The following is a 13,696-nucleotide window of genomic DNA, read 5'->3' on the forward strand; positions in this document are numbered from 1 at the left end:
GTCAATCGGGCCTTGAAAGTTCGGCTCTTCCGAATGGAGACTCTCCGCTCTTTGATAGCGGCAGTGAAGGCAGGGGAGTTCCTGGCATCCTTGGACATCAAGGAAGCTTACTTGCATATTCCCATCTGGCCTCCTCATCAACGCTTTCTGCGTTTTGCAGTCCTGGGCCGACACTTCCAGTTCAGAGCCCTCCCGTTCGGGTTGGCTACTGCTCCGCGGACCTTCTCCAAAGTAATGGTGGTCATCGCGGCCTTCCTACGAAAGGAAGGAGTACAAGTCCATCCTTATCTGGATGACTGGTTGATCCGAGCCCCCTCTTATGCAGAGTGCGGCAGAGCTTTAGACCGGGTGATTGCTCTTTTGAGCTCCCTGGGGTGGATCATCAACTGGGAGAAAAGCCGGCTGCGCCCGACTCAGTCCCTTGAATATCTGGGAGTTCGTTTCGACACCCAAGTGGGCAGAGTGTTCCTGCCGGACAATCGGATTGTCAAGCTTCAGATTCAGGTGGACCAGTTCCTAGTAGCCTCTCCTCTTCAGGCTTAGGACTAAGTGCAGCTGTTGGGCTCTATGACGGCCACGATGGAAGTAGTGCCCTGGGCCAGGGCTCATATGAGACCACTACAACTCTCTCTGCTGCATCGCTGGACTCAAGTGTCGGAGGATTACGCTGTGCGCCTTCCCTTGGACCTAGCGGTGCGCAAGGCGCTGAGCTGGTGGCTGAGGACAGACAAGTTGTCCGCAGGGATGCCTCTTTTGACCCCGGAGTGGGTTGTCGTTACAACGGACGCCTCTTTGACGGGCTGGGGAGCCCACTGCTTGGGAAGGACAGCGCAGGGGCTCTGGTCTCCTGCAGAGGCAAAGTGGTCTATCAACCTCCTGGAACTCAGAGCCATTCGGTTGGCGCTTTTGGAGTTTCTCCCGGTACTGGCGTTGAAGCCAGTACATGTCCTGTCGGACAATGCCACGGCTGTGGCCTATGTCAATCGCCAGGGAGGTACCAAGAGCGCCCCTCTAGCCAAGGAGGCCATGAATCTATGCGAACCTGGAACAGCTGGAGTCATGAATGTCAAGGCGGACTTTCTCAGTCGCCATACCTTGGATCCCGGAGAGTGGCAGTTATCGGCTCAGGCGTTCTTGGATATCACGAAGTGCTGGGGCCAGCCGAGCCTAAATCTGATGGCGTCATCGGCCAATTGCCAAGTGCCGCGCTTTTTCAGCAGAGGACGGGACCCTCGATCTCTGGGAGTAGATGCTCTTCTCCAACAGTGGCCGACACAGGAGCTTCTCTGTGTTCCCGCCCTGGCCCATGTTGGGCAGGGTGCTAGACCGGGTGGCAAAGCATCCGGGCCGGGTAATCCTGGTGGGTCCGGACTGGCCCAGACGTCCCTGGTATGCGGACTTGATCAGGCTCTCAGTGGACGGCCCTCTGCGGCTGCCAGCGGAGTAGGGCCTGTTGCATCAGGGTCCCGTGGTGATGGAGGATCCCTCCCCCTGTGGTCTTACGGCCTGGCTATTGAGCGGCAGCGTCTGAGGAAGAAGGGCTTCTCAGACAAGGTCATCGCCACTATGCTGAGAGCGAGGAAGCGCTCTACTTCTACTGCTTACGCCAGGGTTTGGCGTACCTTTGCATCGTGGTGTGAGGCAGGCTCACTTTCTCCCTTCACTGCTCCAATTTCGTCAGTGTTGGCGTTCCTGCAAGAAGGTCTGGAGAAAGGCCTGTCGCTCAGTTACCTTAAAGTCCAGGTAGCGGCTCTGGCTTGCTTCAGGGGCTGCCTGAAGGGTGCTTCCCTGGCTTCGCAGCCAGATGTGGTGCGCTTTCTCAAGGGAGTTAATCACCTGCGCCCTCCTCTGCACTCAGTGGTACCTGCGTGGAATCTCAATCTGGTGCTAAGAGCCTTGCAGAAGCCGCATTTTGAACCCTTGTCGAGGGCATCTCTGAAAGACCTGACGTTGAAAGCAGTCTTTTTGGTGGCTATCACTTCAGCCAGAAGAGTTTCCGAGCTCTAGGCGCTATCATGTCGAGAGCCCTTTCTGCAGTTCACTGAGGTAGGAGTGTATTCGCACAGTGCCTTCCTTCCTGCCCAAGATTGTTTTTCGCTTCCATGTGAATCAGCAGCTCTGTCTCCCATTCTTTCGTAGGGAGGACTACCCAGAGAAGTACTCTGCTCTCAAATATCTAGATGTGAGACGAGTCATCATCAGATACTTGGAAGTGACCAATGATTTCCGGAAGTCGGATCATCTGTTTATCCTGTTTGCAGGTCCTCGTAAGGGTCTGCAGGCTGCTAAGCCTACAGTGGCAAGATGGGTCAAGGAAGCCATTGCAGCGGCTTATGTGGCCGCGGGGAAGGTGCCGCCTATCCGGCTGAAGGCTCATTCCACTAGAGCTCAGGCGGCCTCGATGGCAGAGGCCGGATCCGTCTCCTTGGAAGAGATTTGCAAGGCGGCAACTTGGGCATCGGCTCATACCTTCACCAGGCATTACCGCTTGACTGTGGCTACTCAGGCGGAGGCCCGGTTTGAAGCTTCAGTGTTGCGGTTAGGGATTTCTATGTCCCGCCCTGGGTGAGTACTGCTTCGGTACATCCCACCAGTCTATGGATTGATCAGCATGATGATATGGAAGGTAAAATTATGTATCATACCTGATAATTTTCTTTCCATTAATCATAGCTGATCAATCCATAGCCCCTCCCAGATATCTGTACTGTTTTTATTCTGGTTGCATTTCAGGTTCAAGTTTAGTCTTCAGTTCCTGTTCAGGAGGACTTCATGTTCAAGTTTTTTCAGTTGGATTCTTCAGGAGTTGAGATGATTTTGTGTTACAGTGAGCTGCTGCATTCCTCTCCCCTCCGTTTTACGGGGCTGGATTGAGACCTAAATTCTGCCGGCGCTCCCTCCCGCTTCGTGCGGCTGTAGGGCAGCTTTGTACCCCTCCCTGCTTCGGTGGTGTTAGGGTCAGTCAGCTCCTCCCGCGGTTGCGGTTGCAGGATAAGCCAGATCCCCCCGCATCGGCGGGGTGGTGTCCCTCCCCCGCTCCGCGGGGATGAGCTGGACGGATTCCCTTCCCTCACTTGTGTGGGGATGAGCTGGGTTAATTCCCCACCCCCATTTCGGCGGTGGTGAGCTGGGCAGAGTGTCCCTTTGTGGGTGTAATTCTCTAAGTGCTGAGTCCTGCGGATGGAGCTTTGATATCGACATACTGAGGAGTTTCCGGCAGCACATGACCACATATAGGGAGGCAAAAGGATTGCTGTCTATCTCCACCTGCTGGTAGATGGACACAACCCACCAGTCTATGGATTGATCAGCTATGATTAATGGAAAGAAAATTATCAGGTATGATACATAATTTTACCTTGGTTTGTGTGTTGAGTTTGTGAATGCTTTCTAGGAACTGTGGGACCACACTGGGAGTGTGGCCCCAGTAACCTAGAAATCACTGGGGAACACTTTGAGAGCAGGAGACTTGCCCAAAGACGGTTGGGATCCAGTCGGTGGGAGGAGGGTGCTAGTGTAGAGCATAAGCGGCAGGTGCAGGTGAACCTGAGCTGTGCTGGGGATAGACCCTCTAAGTGGCTATGGGGTAGCCCCAGGCAGGTGGCTAGACGTTTTGTGACAAGGTCACTTAAATAATTTCTTTGACTGCTAAAACGTTAACTGGTTAGCACTCAATATTGGCATAGCTGGTTAACTTTTTAGTGGCCAAAATAAACCTGGATATTCAAAGCTGGTTGCTGGATAGGGCCCAGCATTGAATATCCAGATTTAACACCAGTGGTGGACAGCAAAGGCGCTAACTGTTGAATATCGGGCTCACTGTCTCCAACCTGCCCGGGGCCTTTCCTCGGCTGCATTCCAACCTTCCCCACCACAAACAGGAAATTGCATCAGAGGAGGTGGGAAGTGACAGAGGGAAGGCTGGCTAGAGATAGTCTTTAGCACGCCCGCTGCTAATCAAAGGCAAGTATGGGTGGGGGAGAGAGAGAGCTGCCGGACCAAGGAAGGGAAAGGAAAGAGCAAGAGATGGCAGACTGCAGGGGGGAGGGAACCAGTGCCTGAGAGGAATATTTTGTGGGACCAGACCCACCTCCCTCAGTTCTGGTGCCTATGGGTGGGCTGTCCTGAAATGCTCACTAGGTAAAATAGTGAAATTCACACCTGGAAGCAAATATTAGCAGAGAAAAAACTTTGGAAAGCATAGTTCCTAGCCTGTAATTGTCTATTGCTTATCCTTGCTGTGCACCACCTTGGGCGAATTATTTTTTTTTAGTTGGTCAAATAAAATAGGTGCTGTTTTTTAAAATGTTAACTTTTAAATGTATATTAAGACTGAAAACACTGCAGTTGAATTTTGTTAACTTTTTAAAATAAGTTTAAACTTTTTATTTGCCTACAAACTAGGTTGACTTTCACTGCTGGTTGTGCGGAAAAAACTGTAATAGTGAGAGACAGTGGCAACAGCATATTGTTTCAGAGAAGCACAAAGAGAAAGTATTTCATTCAGAAGATGATCAAAACTTCTGGCAGCATCGTTTTCCAACTGGGTATTTTAGCATTTGTGAAAGGTATGTGCCCTTTTTTTTATTTTTCAAGTTCTAGAGCTATCGTGTCCTCTTTTATATTTGAATTTTGAGAATGGGGAGCAGCTTAGTAAACTGTAGCATTAACCATGAAAAAGAGGAGGAAATCTGTGGTGGACCACATGCTTGTAACTGGCATTTAGAGCAGTTTGCTTGCAGCTCCACTGAGATCCAGTAGTACTTTGGGCTTCTGCAGCTGATCCATGAATTTACAACGGAGTTTTTGTTATGTTTTAGTGGAGGCACAGTAGCAGTTACTGTTTAAAATACCATATGAGATGATGAGCTCATTCCTCTGCTGCCCTGGATAGTCAGAAACTCTGGACTATCCAAAGACACACCACAGAAGGCAGGCTTAGAGGGGGTTTCAGAGAGAGGGGGGATGTTCAGTAGAAATAGTATATCTGAAATCATACATATGTTCCGTATTTATTGGTGTAAATCTTGTTAACTTTTGTCGTTGATCGGAGAGAAACATTCATCAAATTAGCTGATCAGATTGACAACTGTATAGTGTATCCATTCTAAAGGGCAGGGATGTGATTTCTGTCATGGCCTCCCTCTAGTTTTTCATTTGAGGAGAGAGACGCGTTTTGTACGTTTCATGAAGCAACTTCCACCTGTCAGGAAATTGGCCAGATAGTTCATTGTATGTAGTTCCCACATTGTGGTTAGCAGCTGCCCTAAGGCCCAGCTACAAGTTGGATAGATGGGCAGGGGAAGGGCAGCAGATGTAAATATTGCAGAGTTTTAAATATATATATATATATATTGCAACTGAATTAAAACAGGTCTCTGATTATTAGGTAAATCTGTTAAACCTCTGAACATGTTCCATTTTTTTATTTACAAATTCCATGCTCCCTCCCCCCCCCCCCCCCCCCTTTGTGTGATAACAGCTGATCATAAATTCTTCACTGGAGTAGCTGTCATTATTTTTTGTGTTGAAATGTTTAAAAAAAAAAGTTACCGGTTTTGTTACTTACATTATTGCAATGTGTTACATATTTTTACCTCTACAAAAAATGGAGTGTATTCAAATTCTGGGTTGCCAAATAAATATTACAGAGGGGGGCCCCACCCCCAGAGTAGATGATCTGGGAGAAGACCAGTGGTAGTTCTTCCTCCAAAGATCCAGGAGTTTCTCTGGGGGGGTTGGGTACAGTCATTGCTTCTCGGATCTTCTAGCTTCCCACCCCATCCCACCTTTGTCTGCACTTCTCTGGTCCTGCTTTCACCTGGTTCCAAGCCAAGCATAGAGGAGCTCTACAATCCCCATCCTGGGGCTCCTGAAACAGGGCTGACGTCCTGTGACAGTCATTGAGCTGTGTTGCAGTACTGAAGGAAAAGCAGCATAGGGCCTGAGAACATGCATGCTCACAAGGAGCATCTCTGCCTCCTGCATAAGCTAAATGTTACCAAAGAAAGCTATGTAGGGAGTAGGCCACAGCCAGGCTCACAGGCCCCACATTGACTTCCTCTCATTATTGCAGCTCAAAGTGTGCCATGGGACACCGACCCTGCTTCAGCAGCTCCTGAGCAAGGGGCTTTCAGATCCCTTTGTGCTTGGGCCTGTCTTTCACATTGCAGCAGAGGCTGGAACACTAGTGGTTGTAAAATTAGTAATAGGGGCGTATCTGTAATGGGGGCCAGGGCCCCCGTAGATTTGGCCCTGGACCCCCCTACCGATGGCCCTCGCAACCCCTCCTCCTGCCGCTAACCTGCCGTCGCCTACCTTTGCTGGTGGGGGACCCCAACCCCCGCCAGCCAAAGCCGTCGTCCTTCGTTTGTTTCCTTCTTTCTGAGTCTGACTCGTCTCTGACGTCCTGCACGTACACAACGTGCAGGACGTGTGCAGGACATCAGAGTCAGAAAGAAGAAAACGAACAAAGGATGATGGCTTCGGCTGACAGGGGTTGGGGTCCCCCACCAGCATAGGTAAGCGACAGCGGGTGGGGGGTCGAGAGGGTTGTCGGGTGGGCGGGCGACAGTTGTTTGGAGTGGTTCTGGCGGCGGGGGGGGGGGGGGGGGGCTAAAATGTGCCCCCTCACCTCGGCTCTGGACCCCCCTACCGGCGAAGTCCAGATACGCCCCTGGTAATAGAATGGGGACAGAAGAAGGAGGACATGTTGTTAAAAGCAAACACCCTGTTTCATTATGATTCTTTGAGAGTTACCCCTTCCTGCTCTTCGACCGTATTTTGACTCATCCTCTCCTTTCCCCACTAAGGGTTATGGACACCTAGAAAGAGTGAAAATAAGGGAAGTAAACAGACAAGAGTAACCCTTGTCACAAGCCAGCACTTGATACTAGAAATGTCTCAATCTTGCCAGCTGGTGATACCTCCTGCCTTATTCATTCTGTTGTCCTTTATCCTTTTTAGTAGCTCATAATACCATGTTTGCTTGTCCTGCAGTAACTTTGTACATTACACCTGCTCCCTTTTTAATAAACAGGTATATGAATGGGACTTGCTCTGAAGCTGAAAACTGTAAATTTGCACATGGGAAAGCTGAATTGCAGGAATGGGAAGAAAGAAGACAGGTTCTCAGGATGAAGCTTAGCAAAGCCAGAAAAGACCACCTAATTGCTCCAAATGATAACGACTTTGGAAAATATAGTTTTTTGATTAAAGATTTAAATTAAATGAATGTATCATGTTACCAGACCAAAGTGTAAACCAGGAACTCTGATAGTATTCAAAAGCATGTGGCAGGAAAAAAAAAAAGTGGAGGTTTTCTGCCTTTTTGTTTTCTTTGGTATATATTGTTCCTCCTGAATGACAGAGTATAGAAAAAGTAGAGGGGGCTTCAACAGAACTGGCTGCGCTTCCGTAACAGGACGGTGAAGCGGCACGCTACACAATACAGTATTCTTTCTTTCTTCACCTCGTCTGAGACAGCATTTATAGCAGGCAGCCAGTATGAGAATGAAGTGTTGAGGAGAGATTTTTTATACCTAGAAAGGCGTTTTTTGTATCAAGAAAGACAGTCTTTCAGAAGATACCTTTATAGCCAGATTATGGAACATGTGAAATGTTTCGGTTAAGAAGATGATGAGTGCAATTCTTCAAGTGTTTTAATGGAATGGATTTATTCAGAATAAAGTTTGATATCTATCTGTACGTAGGCTGATAAGTAAAAAGATTTTTACTCACAACAAAAGATTTTAAGCAAGATAACCATTTAACTTCAGTACGTGTTGAATGGAGATATTTTTTCTCTATTTGTATGTTTCAATATAATGCTTTGCTGAAAAAGAATATGGATAAAATTGGTTTTAATTTGTTTTCCAAAAATCAACTTGGTTGAAATTGTTTCATGGTCTTTGTTGTTTAAATGATGATTTTAAATGATCACAAATGTATGTCAGTATTGTGTATTGTATGGACCAATGTTGTCAATAATAAAAAGATACATTTACAGAAGATTGTATCGCATCAGTAAAATGGGCACACTCCAATGTATTATTGCCTTGGCTTGGGTGCAATGCATAGCCTTTATTCTATGCTAACGCTGTTATTGCGTGTTAGTTACCGGGGGTGGGGTGGCAATCTAGGTCAGGAAATGGAGTTTAATGACTTACAAGATAATTTGATCAATGTATATGGCCTCAGTTTAAAATCTGGACTCGTATGAATGAAAAATTGTTTATAATGGAAAGCATATACATACGTAGTTCATGGTCGTGTGCTTTTATCAGCGAATTTTATATGAATGTTTTTGGGCACCTTTTATAGATATAGGGGTGCAAGTAAGTAAAGTCTGTGCTCTTAGAAATGGCAGAAGAATTGCCCGTAGGGTATTACAGCAGACATACTTTCTATGCAGAACACATATTTAAGTAGTTAAGCGATGTGTTTTGATTCAGTGGCTATATGGTACTCCACCTACCCTGACAATGTGAAAAAGACAGTAGTACGAGTTGTTTACAATGAAGGCCAGTGTTAAAACAGGCTGGGGCCCAGGACAGAAATTTGGGAGTCCACCAGCAGGCTGAATCTCCTCAGTTTCATGCAAGTATTGGTCTGAGAGCAGTTGCCCTGTTCACTGTCTCTATCTTGAAGGCCCAGTGTTACTTTTTTTCTGTTTATGCTTGTATGCTGTTTTTACCCTCTCTTCTGTGACACTGTCCCCTAATGCCAGCCCTCTTTATAACGGAAAGGATCGCAGCCAAATACGCAACTTTGATTCACCGTAAGCAATTTTTGAAAATATGGAATATATTTCTCCGACTTATGCCTTTGAAGAAAGACATGAGGTTATTTCCATTTTAACAAATCTAAGCTAAAAGCCCAACTTTTTGATGCTGCTTTTAACTCCTAACCCTTATTCACTTGTTCAGAACCCTTATTTTATCATCCTCACTTTAATATTCCCTTATCTCTTGTTTGTCTGTCCTAATTAGATTGTAAGCTCTGTCGAGCAGGGTCTGTCTCTTCATGTTCAAGTGTACAGCGCAGCGTACATCTAGTAGCGCTATAGAAATGATAAGTAGTAGTAGTAGTAGTCTTTGGGATTCTGGAATCTTGCTACTCTTTGAGATTCTGCACGGAATCTTGCTACTCTTTGAATTCTATACAGAATCTTGCTACTCTTTGGGATTCCGGAATCTTGCTACTCTGTGTCCTTGGCCCTTATTTCTCCTGTTTGTCTGTCCTAATTAGATTGTAAGCTCTGTCGAGCAGAGACTGTCTCTTCATGTTCAAGTGTACAGTGCTGCATACGTCTAGTAGCGCTATAGAAATGATAAGTAGTAGTAAACAAAATAAAGTGTTACATTGGAATGTGTGTTTAATTCACTATAGTGCAGTGGTTCCCAAACTTTTCTTTTTGGCTCACAGTACCCTTAGTGTCAGCAATATTTCAAGGTCCCCCCACCACATAGATCTCTTCTCCCCCCCCCCCCCCCCTCCACCACATAGGTCTCACTTTCCCTTCAGCCCCCTCCTCTCACTCCTGCACACCTCTCCTCCCTGAAAGTTCAGCACACCTCTCCATGCCCTGCAGACCCCCTCCTCCCATAAAGTCCAGCACACCTCTGCCTTCCCCAAATCCAGCATCGCTCGCTACCTTCCATCCGCTACCTTCCTTCCCATGGGTCCAGGATGGCTTCCTTCTCCTTCCCCTGCCACAGTGCTTGCAGCTCACATTTTTGGGCTGTCCATGATTCACACAGGCACTCCAGGGCCCTCCCTCTGCTGCAGCTTCCTGTTGCAAGGGCTGGACACGGCAAAGGGAAGTCTCCGCAGCGCCTGTGTGAATCATGGATGGTCCGAAAATGTAAGCTGCAAGCACTGCAGCAGTGGTAGGGGGAAGAAGGAGGAAGTGGCAGATTCTGGACCTGCAGGAGGGGAAAGTAGAGAGTGATGCTGGATTGTGGGTGGCAGGAGGAAGGTCAGGATTTGCTGTGGCACACCAGGGTGCTGCAGTGCACAGTTTGGGAACCGCTGTTATAGTGTGTTATGTCTCCAAGGAGTGGGGGAGGGGCAACAAAAGCATTATAGCCCCCCATCCCTAGTTTGTTTTAATGAAGAACTGTTTACAACTCATCTCAACTTTGGCTAAAGAGAAGCATGCCTTATGCTCAAATGCCTAAATTGCGCTTAAGAATTCTGCTTTCTTGTTTTGTTTTAATGAAGACCATTACATCTCATCTCAACTTCAGGCTAAAGAGAACACGCTTATGGGCTATGGAGCACCTCCGTTTCACAGGGTACCGCTTCCTCAGGAGCTGCTGTCATTTAGCCCTGGTGTCTTCCAGTTTAGCGTCTTCAAATTATATATAGCTCTCCGTGCTCTGTGTCCTAATGCTGTGCAATCCCCAAACTACATTAAAAAAATGGTCTCCGATGAGAAGCCTTCTCCCATACTGGGCTGTCTCCAGATGCTCCTTTGACTTATAATGAATGCCTGACGACGGTTTCATCACTTTAGACTGTCGGTGCCTTGAAAGTCAACATTTGATGCAATTAGTTTTTTGAAGTCCACTCAAGTTGTGTGATGTCACCTGGGTCCCTGATACAGTCTATAGTGAACGAAACCTGTGGTCAGGTGTTCATTATAAGTCGTCGGGGAATTGGGTGACGTATGGGCAGAGGCTTCTGAATGCAGTTTGGATTGCAAGCAATATGACACGGGGAGCACTACTAAGGTAAGCAATGGTTTTCCGTTTCATTTTATTAGTTATATGGTGATATGATGATTGATTATTGAATTTTTGGACACTTTCACATTAGCACATAGTTTTATTGAAATAACCTGATTAAAAGAAATTAAACACACATTCACTTTAAGACGATATGTTTGATGCTAAATGTGTGAATACAAGATCTGAGGACATTTCACCATCATGTATTTATCTACGTTTGTTGTATAAATTTAAAACATTTGGAAAACCTTTCTTGCATTAGCCATAACACTTGTTTTTAAAACGATAATTGTGCACATAAACTACAGTATATGCATGTACAAGCTTTTTAAAATTGTTCCCTAAGTGGTTATCCCAATATAGATGCACACCCTGAAATATATGTGATCCACAACCATTTTTAAGCACATTTTTCTAGAGTGAAAATAGGATGCATCCATCTGTCTGGCCATTTAGACATGAATGGCTGCATATTATGGGGTGAATTCTATAAATGGTGCTTTAAAAAATTCACCACCGAAAAAAAAATGCTTAAGTGGTATTCTGTAAGCCGTGCATAAGATTCAGCACAGTATATAGAATAATGCTTAAGTGGAGAGGCTGTGCATAAATTTTGGTGCTGCCATGTTCACCAATGAAAATGTGCAAATGACCATGTGTAAGTTTACATGTGGAGCACCCATATTCTATAATTATGTGCGTAACTCAACCATGCCCCCTTTTTCAGGCACGGATCCTGCACTTAAATTTAGGCATGCAAGTTCCAATTAAATCTAATTAGTACCAATTATTGCCACAAATTGGCTCGTTATTGTATTAAATTGTGTGTGCATGCACATGTTTTAGCGACTTTTATAGAATCGGGACACATGTAGGGAAGCCCATGACCTATCAGGAACATTGTGAGTTTCTCACTGTTTTTGATTTCAGAGCACTTTTAGAGAGGGATCCAGTGTTGCCACTATTTTGGACCTCACAGTGCCTCTAACAAGAGAGTGACAAATACATGCAAGGAAATGTGCCAGTGTGCAATGGTTTATTTTATTTATTTGTGACATTTATATCCCACACCCACATTATCCCAAACAAGTTTGAATTCAATGTGGCTTACAATAAACAGTATAGGACACATAACAAAGAATAATGCATAAGAAAGTAATTTGTTGTAAGAATCCAATTTTACAATACAGTTTCGTAAACATACTGGATAGCTATGGATGTTTAACATTTGGAAAATCTATTATAAATGAGAAATTGTACATGAAGCAAAGAGAAAGTTCTAACATGCACATCTCAAGTTGTATCACTTAATGTTAAGAGGATAGTTCAAGGGACAGAACGGCCAGATCTTGTGGCTTTTGTTAAGTGCTAAACAAAATGTAAAATAGGAGTAGACCTAACATACCTCTAACAGCTGATGAAAAGTGTAATCTATTTATTGGCAAAGCAACTCGCATGGAAAGGACGATACATTGGAACGTTTCAGTGGGAAACTGCCTACCTCAGGGGGGGTCACATGCACAAAACAATAAATATACTTGCATGAATAGCAACACAATAAAAGCAATATAAACGAAACATGTTTTAAACCTTGAGATGACGATCAGCTAAAAGCCCTTGGTCTATTCATAAAAATGTAAGCAAAATACATATCAAAAAGAAAAAAATGCAGACCTTTTTATAAAAAGCTAATAATAGGATGCCAATACTAATAATATACAATGAGGGATGTGAAATATCAACTTGTAAAATACAAGCAGTGTATTTGTTCAACACCTTTGAAAAAAAACAGTAGCATATAGTAAAAATAAATAAATAAAGACAACCGTGAATCTCTGTAACAAAATCTACATATATAGTTTAGGGGCATAAGTACACAAACATTGTATTAGCCCTAAAGGAGGGGGGACTGAAACAATGTGTCCTTCTGAATCCACCTTTCTCAAATATGATATCTAGAGCAGAATACAATTAAATTGTATATGTATATATAAAAAAATGCAAACCTGTATATTAATATCAGATTATATGAAACAGGTGCAGAAAGGGTTACAATCTGATGTAAAAAGGTAAGACCACCAAGAGATGCTGTGAATACACAATTAGGCGGATGTTGCAGCATGCATGGAAGCCAGTTTTGGGGCTTCAGTCCTCAGGGCAGTGTCAGGATCCCACCTACTCTAGGGATTGCTTTTGAACATTGCATAGGTTCTGGTATAGTGGGATGCTACGTAATGGAATGAGAAATTAGGTCTTACCTGATAATTCTTTTTCCATTAGTACTATGGAATGAGAAATTAGGTCTTACCTGATAATTCTTTTTCCATTAGTACTTTCCACTATTACAGAGCACCTCCCCACCCCCAAAGGTTTCTGAGATAGTACAAAGTAATGGGCCAAAGAGGTTTCCTGCATATCTCTTGTCCCCTACAAGTTGTATAGAGATAAGAGGTCCACGTGTGTTTGCTTGTCTGGTTAGTGTTAGGTTAGCGAGTTGTGTAAGGTTGCTGTGTTTATTCTGAGTTTTTCCTTACTGCTTGTCTACGTAAATACTGAGGAGCTGGACAGGATGCCAAGAGAGATATGTCTCTGCTTAGTTTTCATTTCTCTTTCTCCACCTGCTGATTGATGGACACAACTGTCCCTTAGGGTCTGGAATAGTGGGAAGCTACATAATGGAAAATTAATGTAAGTACTGGTATTTAATCATCCTGTTCACCACGTTAATGTGAAAAGTGACCCAAATGAGCTGGATTCGGGCGGGGGGAAGCAGGTCACTGGATTTAGCTGAAGATTGCACTGTTGCTTAACACTGGGGCTCTTTTACAAAGTTGCAGTAAGCACTAATGCATGCTTACCGCAGCAAAAATGGCAGAATGCGAGGCACATTGGAGCATCCCTTGGTAATTCTACCATGTGCAAACGCTACCTACATGCTAAAAAATAACCTTTATTTTTTGGAG

General features: G+C 45.0%; 1 protein-coding gene across 1 annotated transcript in view; it reads left to right on the forward strand.

The window, feature by feature from the left end:
- ZC3H7A (zinc finger CCCH-type containing 7A) overlaps positions 1-8,044 on the forward strand; it is a 125,422-nt gene extending 117,378 nt beyond the window's left edge. Inside the window, 2 exon segments of the mRNA XM_030210976.1 lie at positions 4,405-4,568; positions 7,040-8,044. Of these exon segments, the coding sequence (XP_030066836.1) occupies positions 4,405-4,568; positions 7,040-7,229 (354 nt within the window). The 3' untranslated portion in view covers positions 7,230-8,044.
- Positions 8,045-13,696: the final 5,652 nt, after the last annotated feature.

Source organism: Microcaecilia unicolor, chromosome 8 (assembly GCF_901765095.1).
Source record: "Microcaecilia unicolor chromosome 8, aMicUni1.1, whole genome shotgun sequence".
NCBI lineage: Eukaryota > Metazoa > Chordata > Amphibia > Gymnophiona > Siphonopidae > Microcaecilia > Microcaecilia unicolor.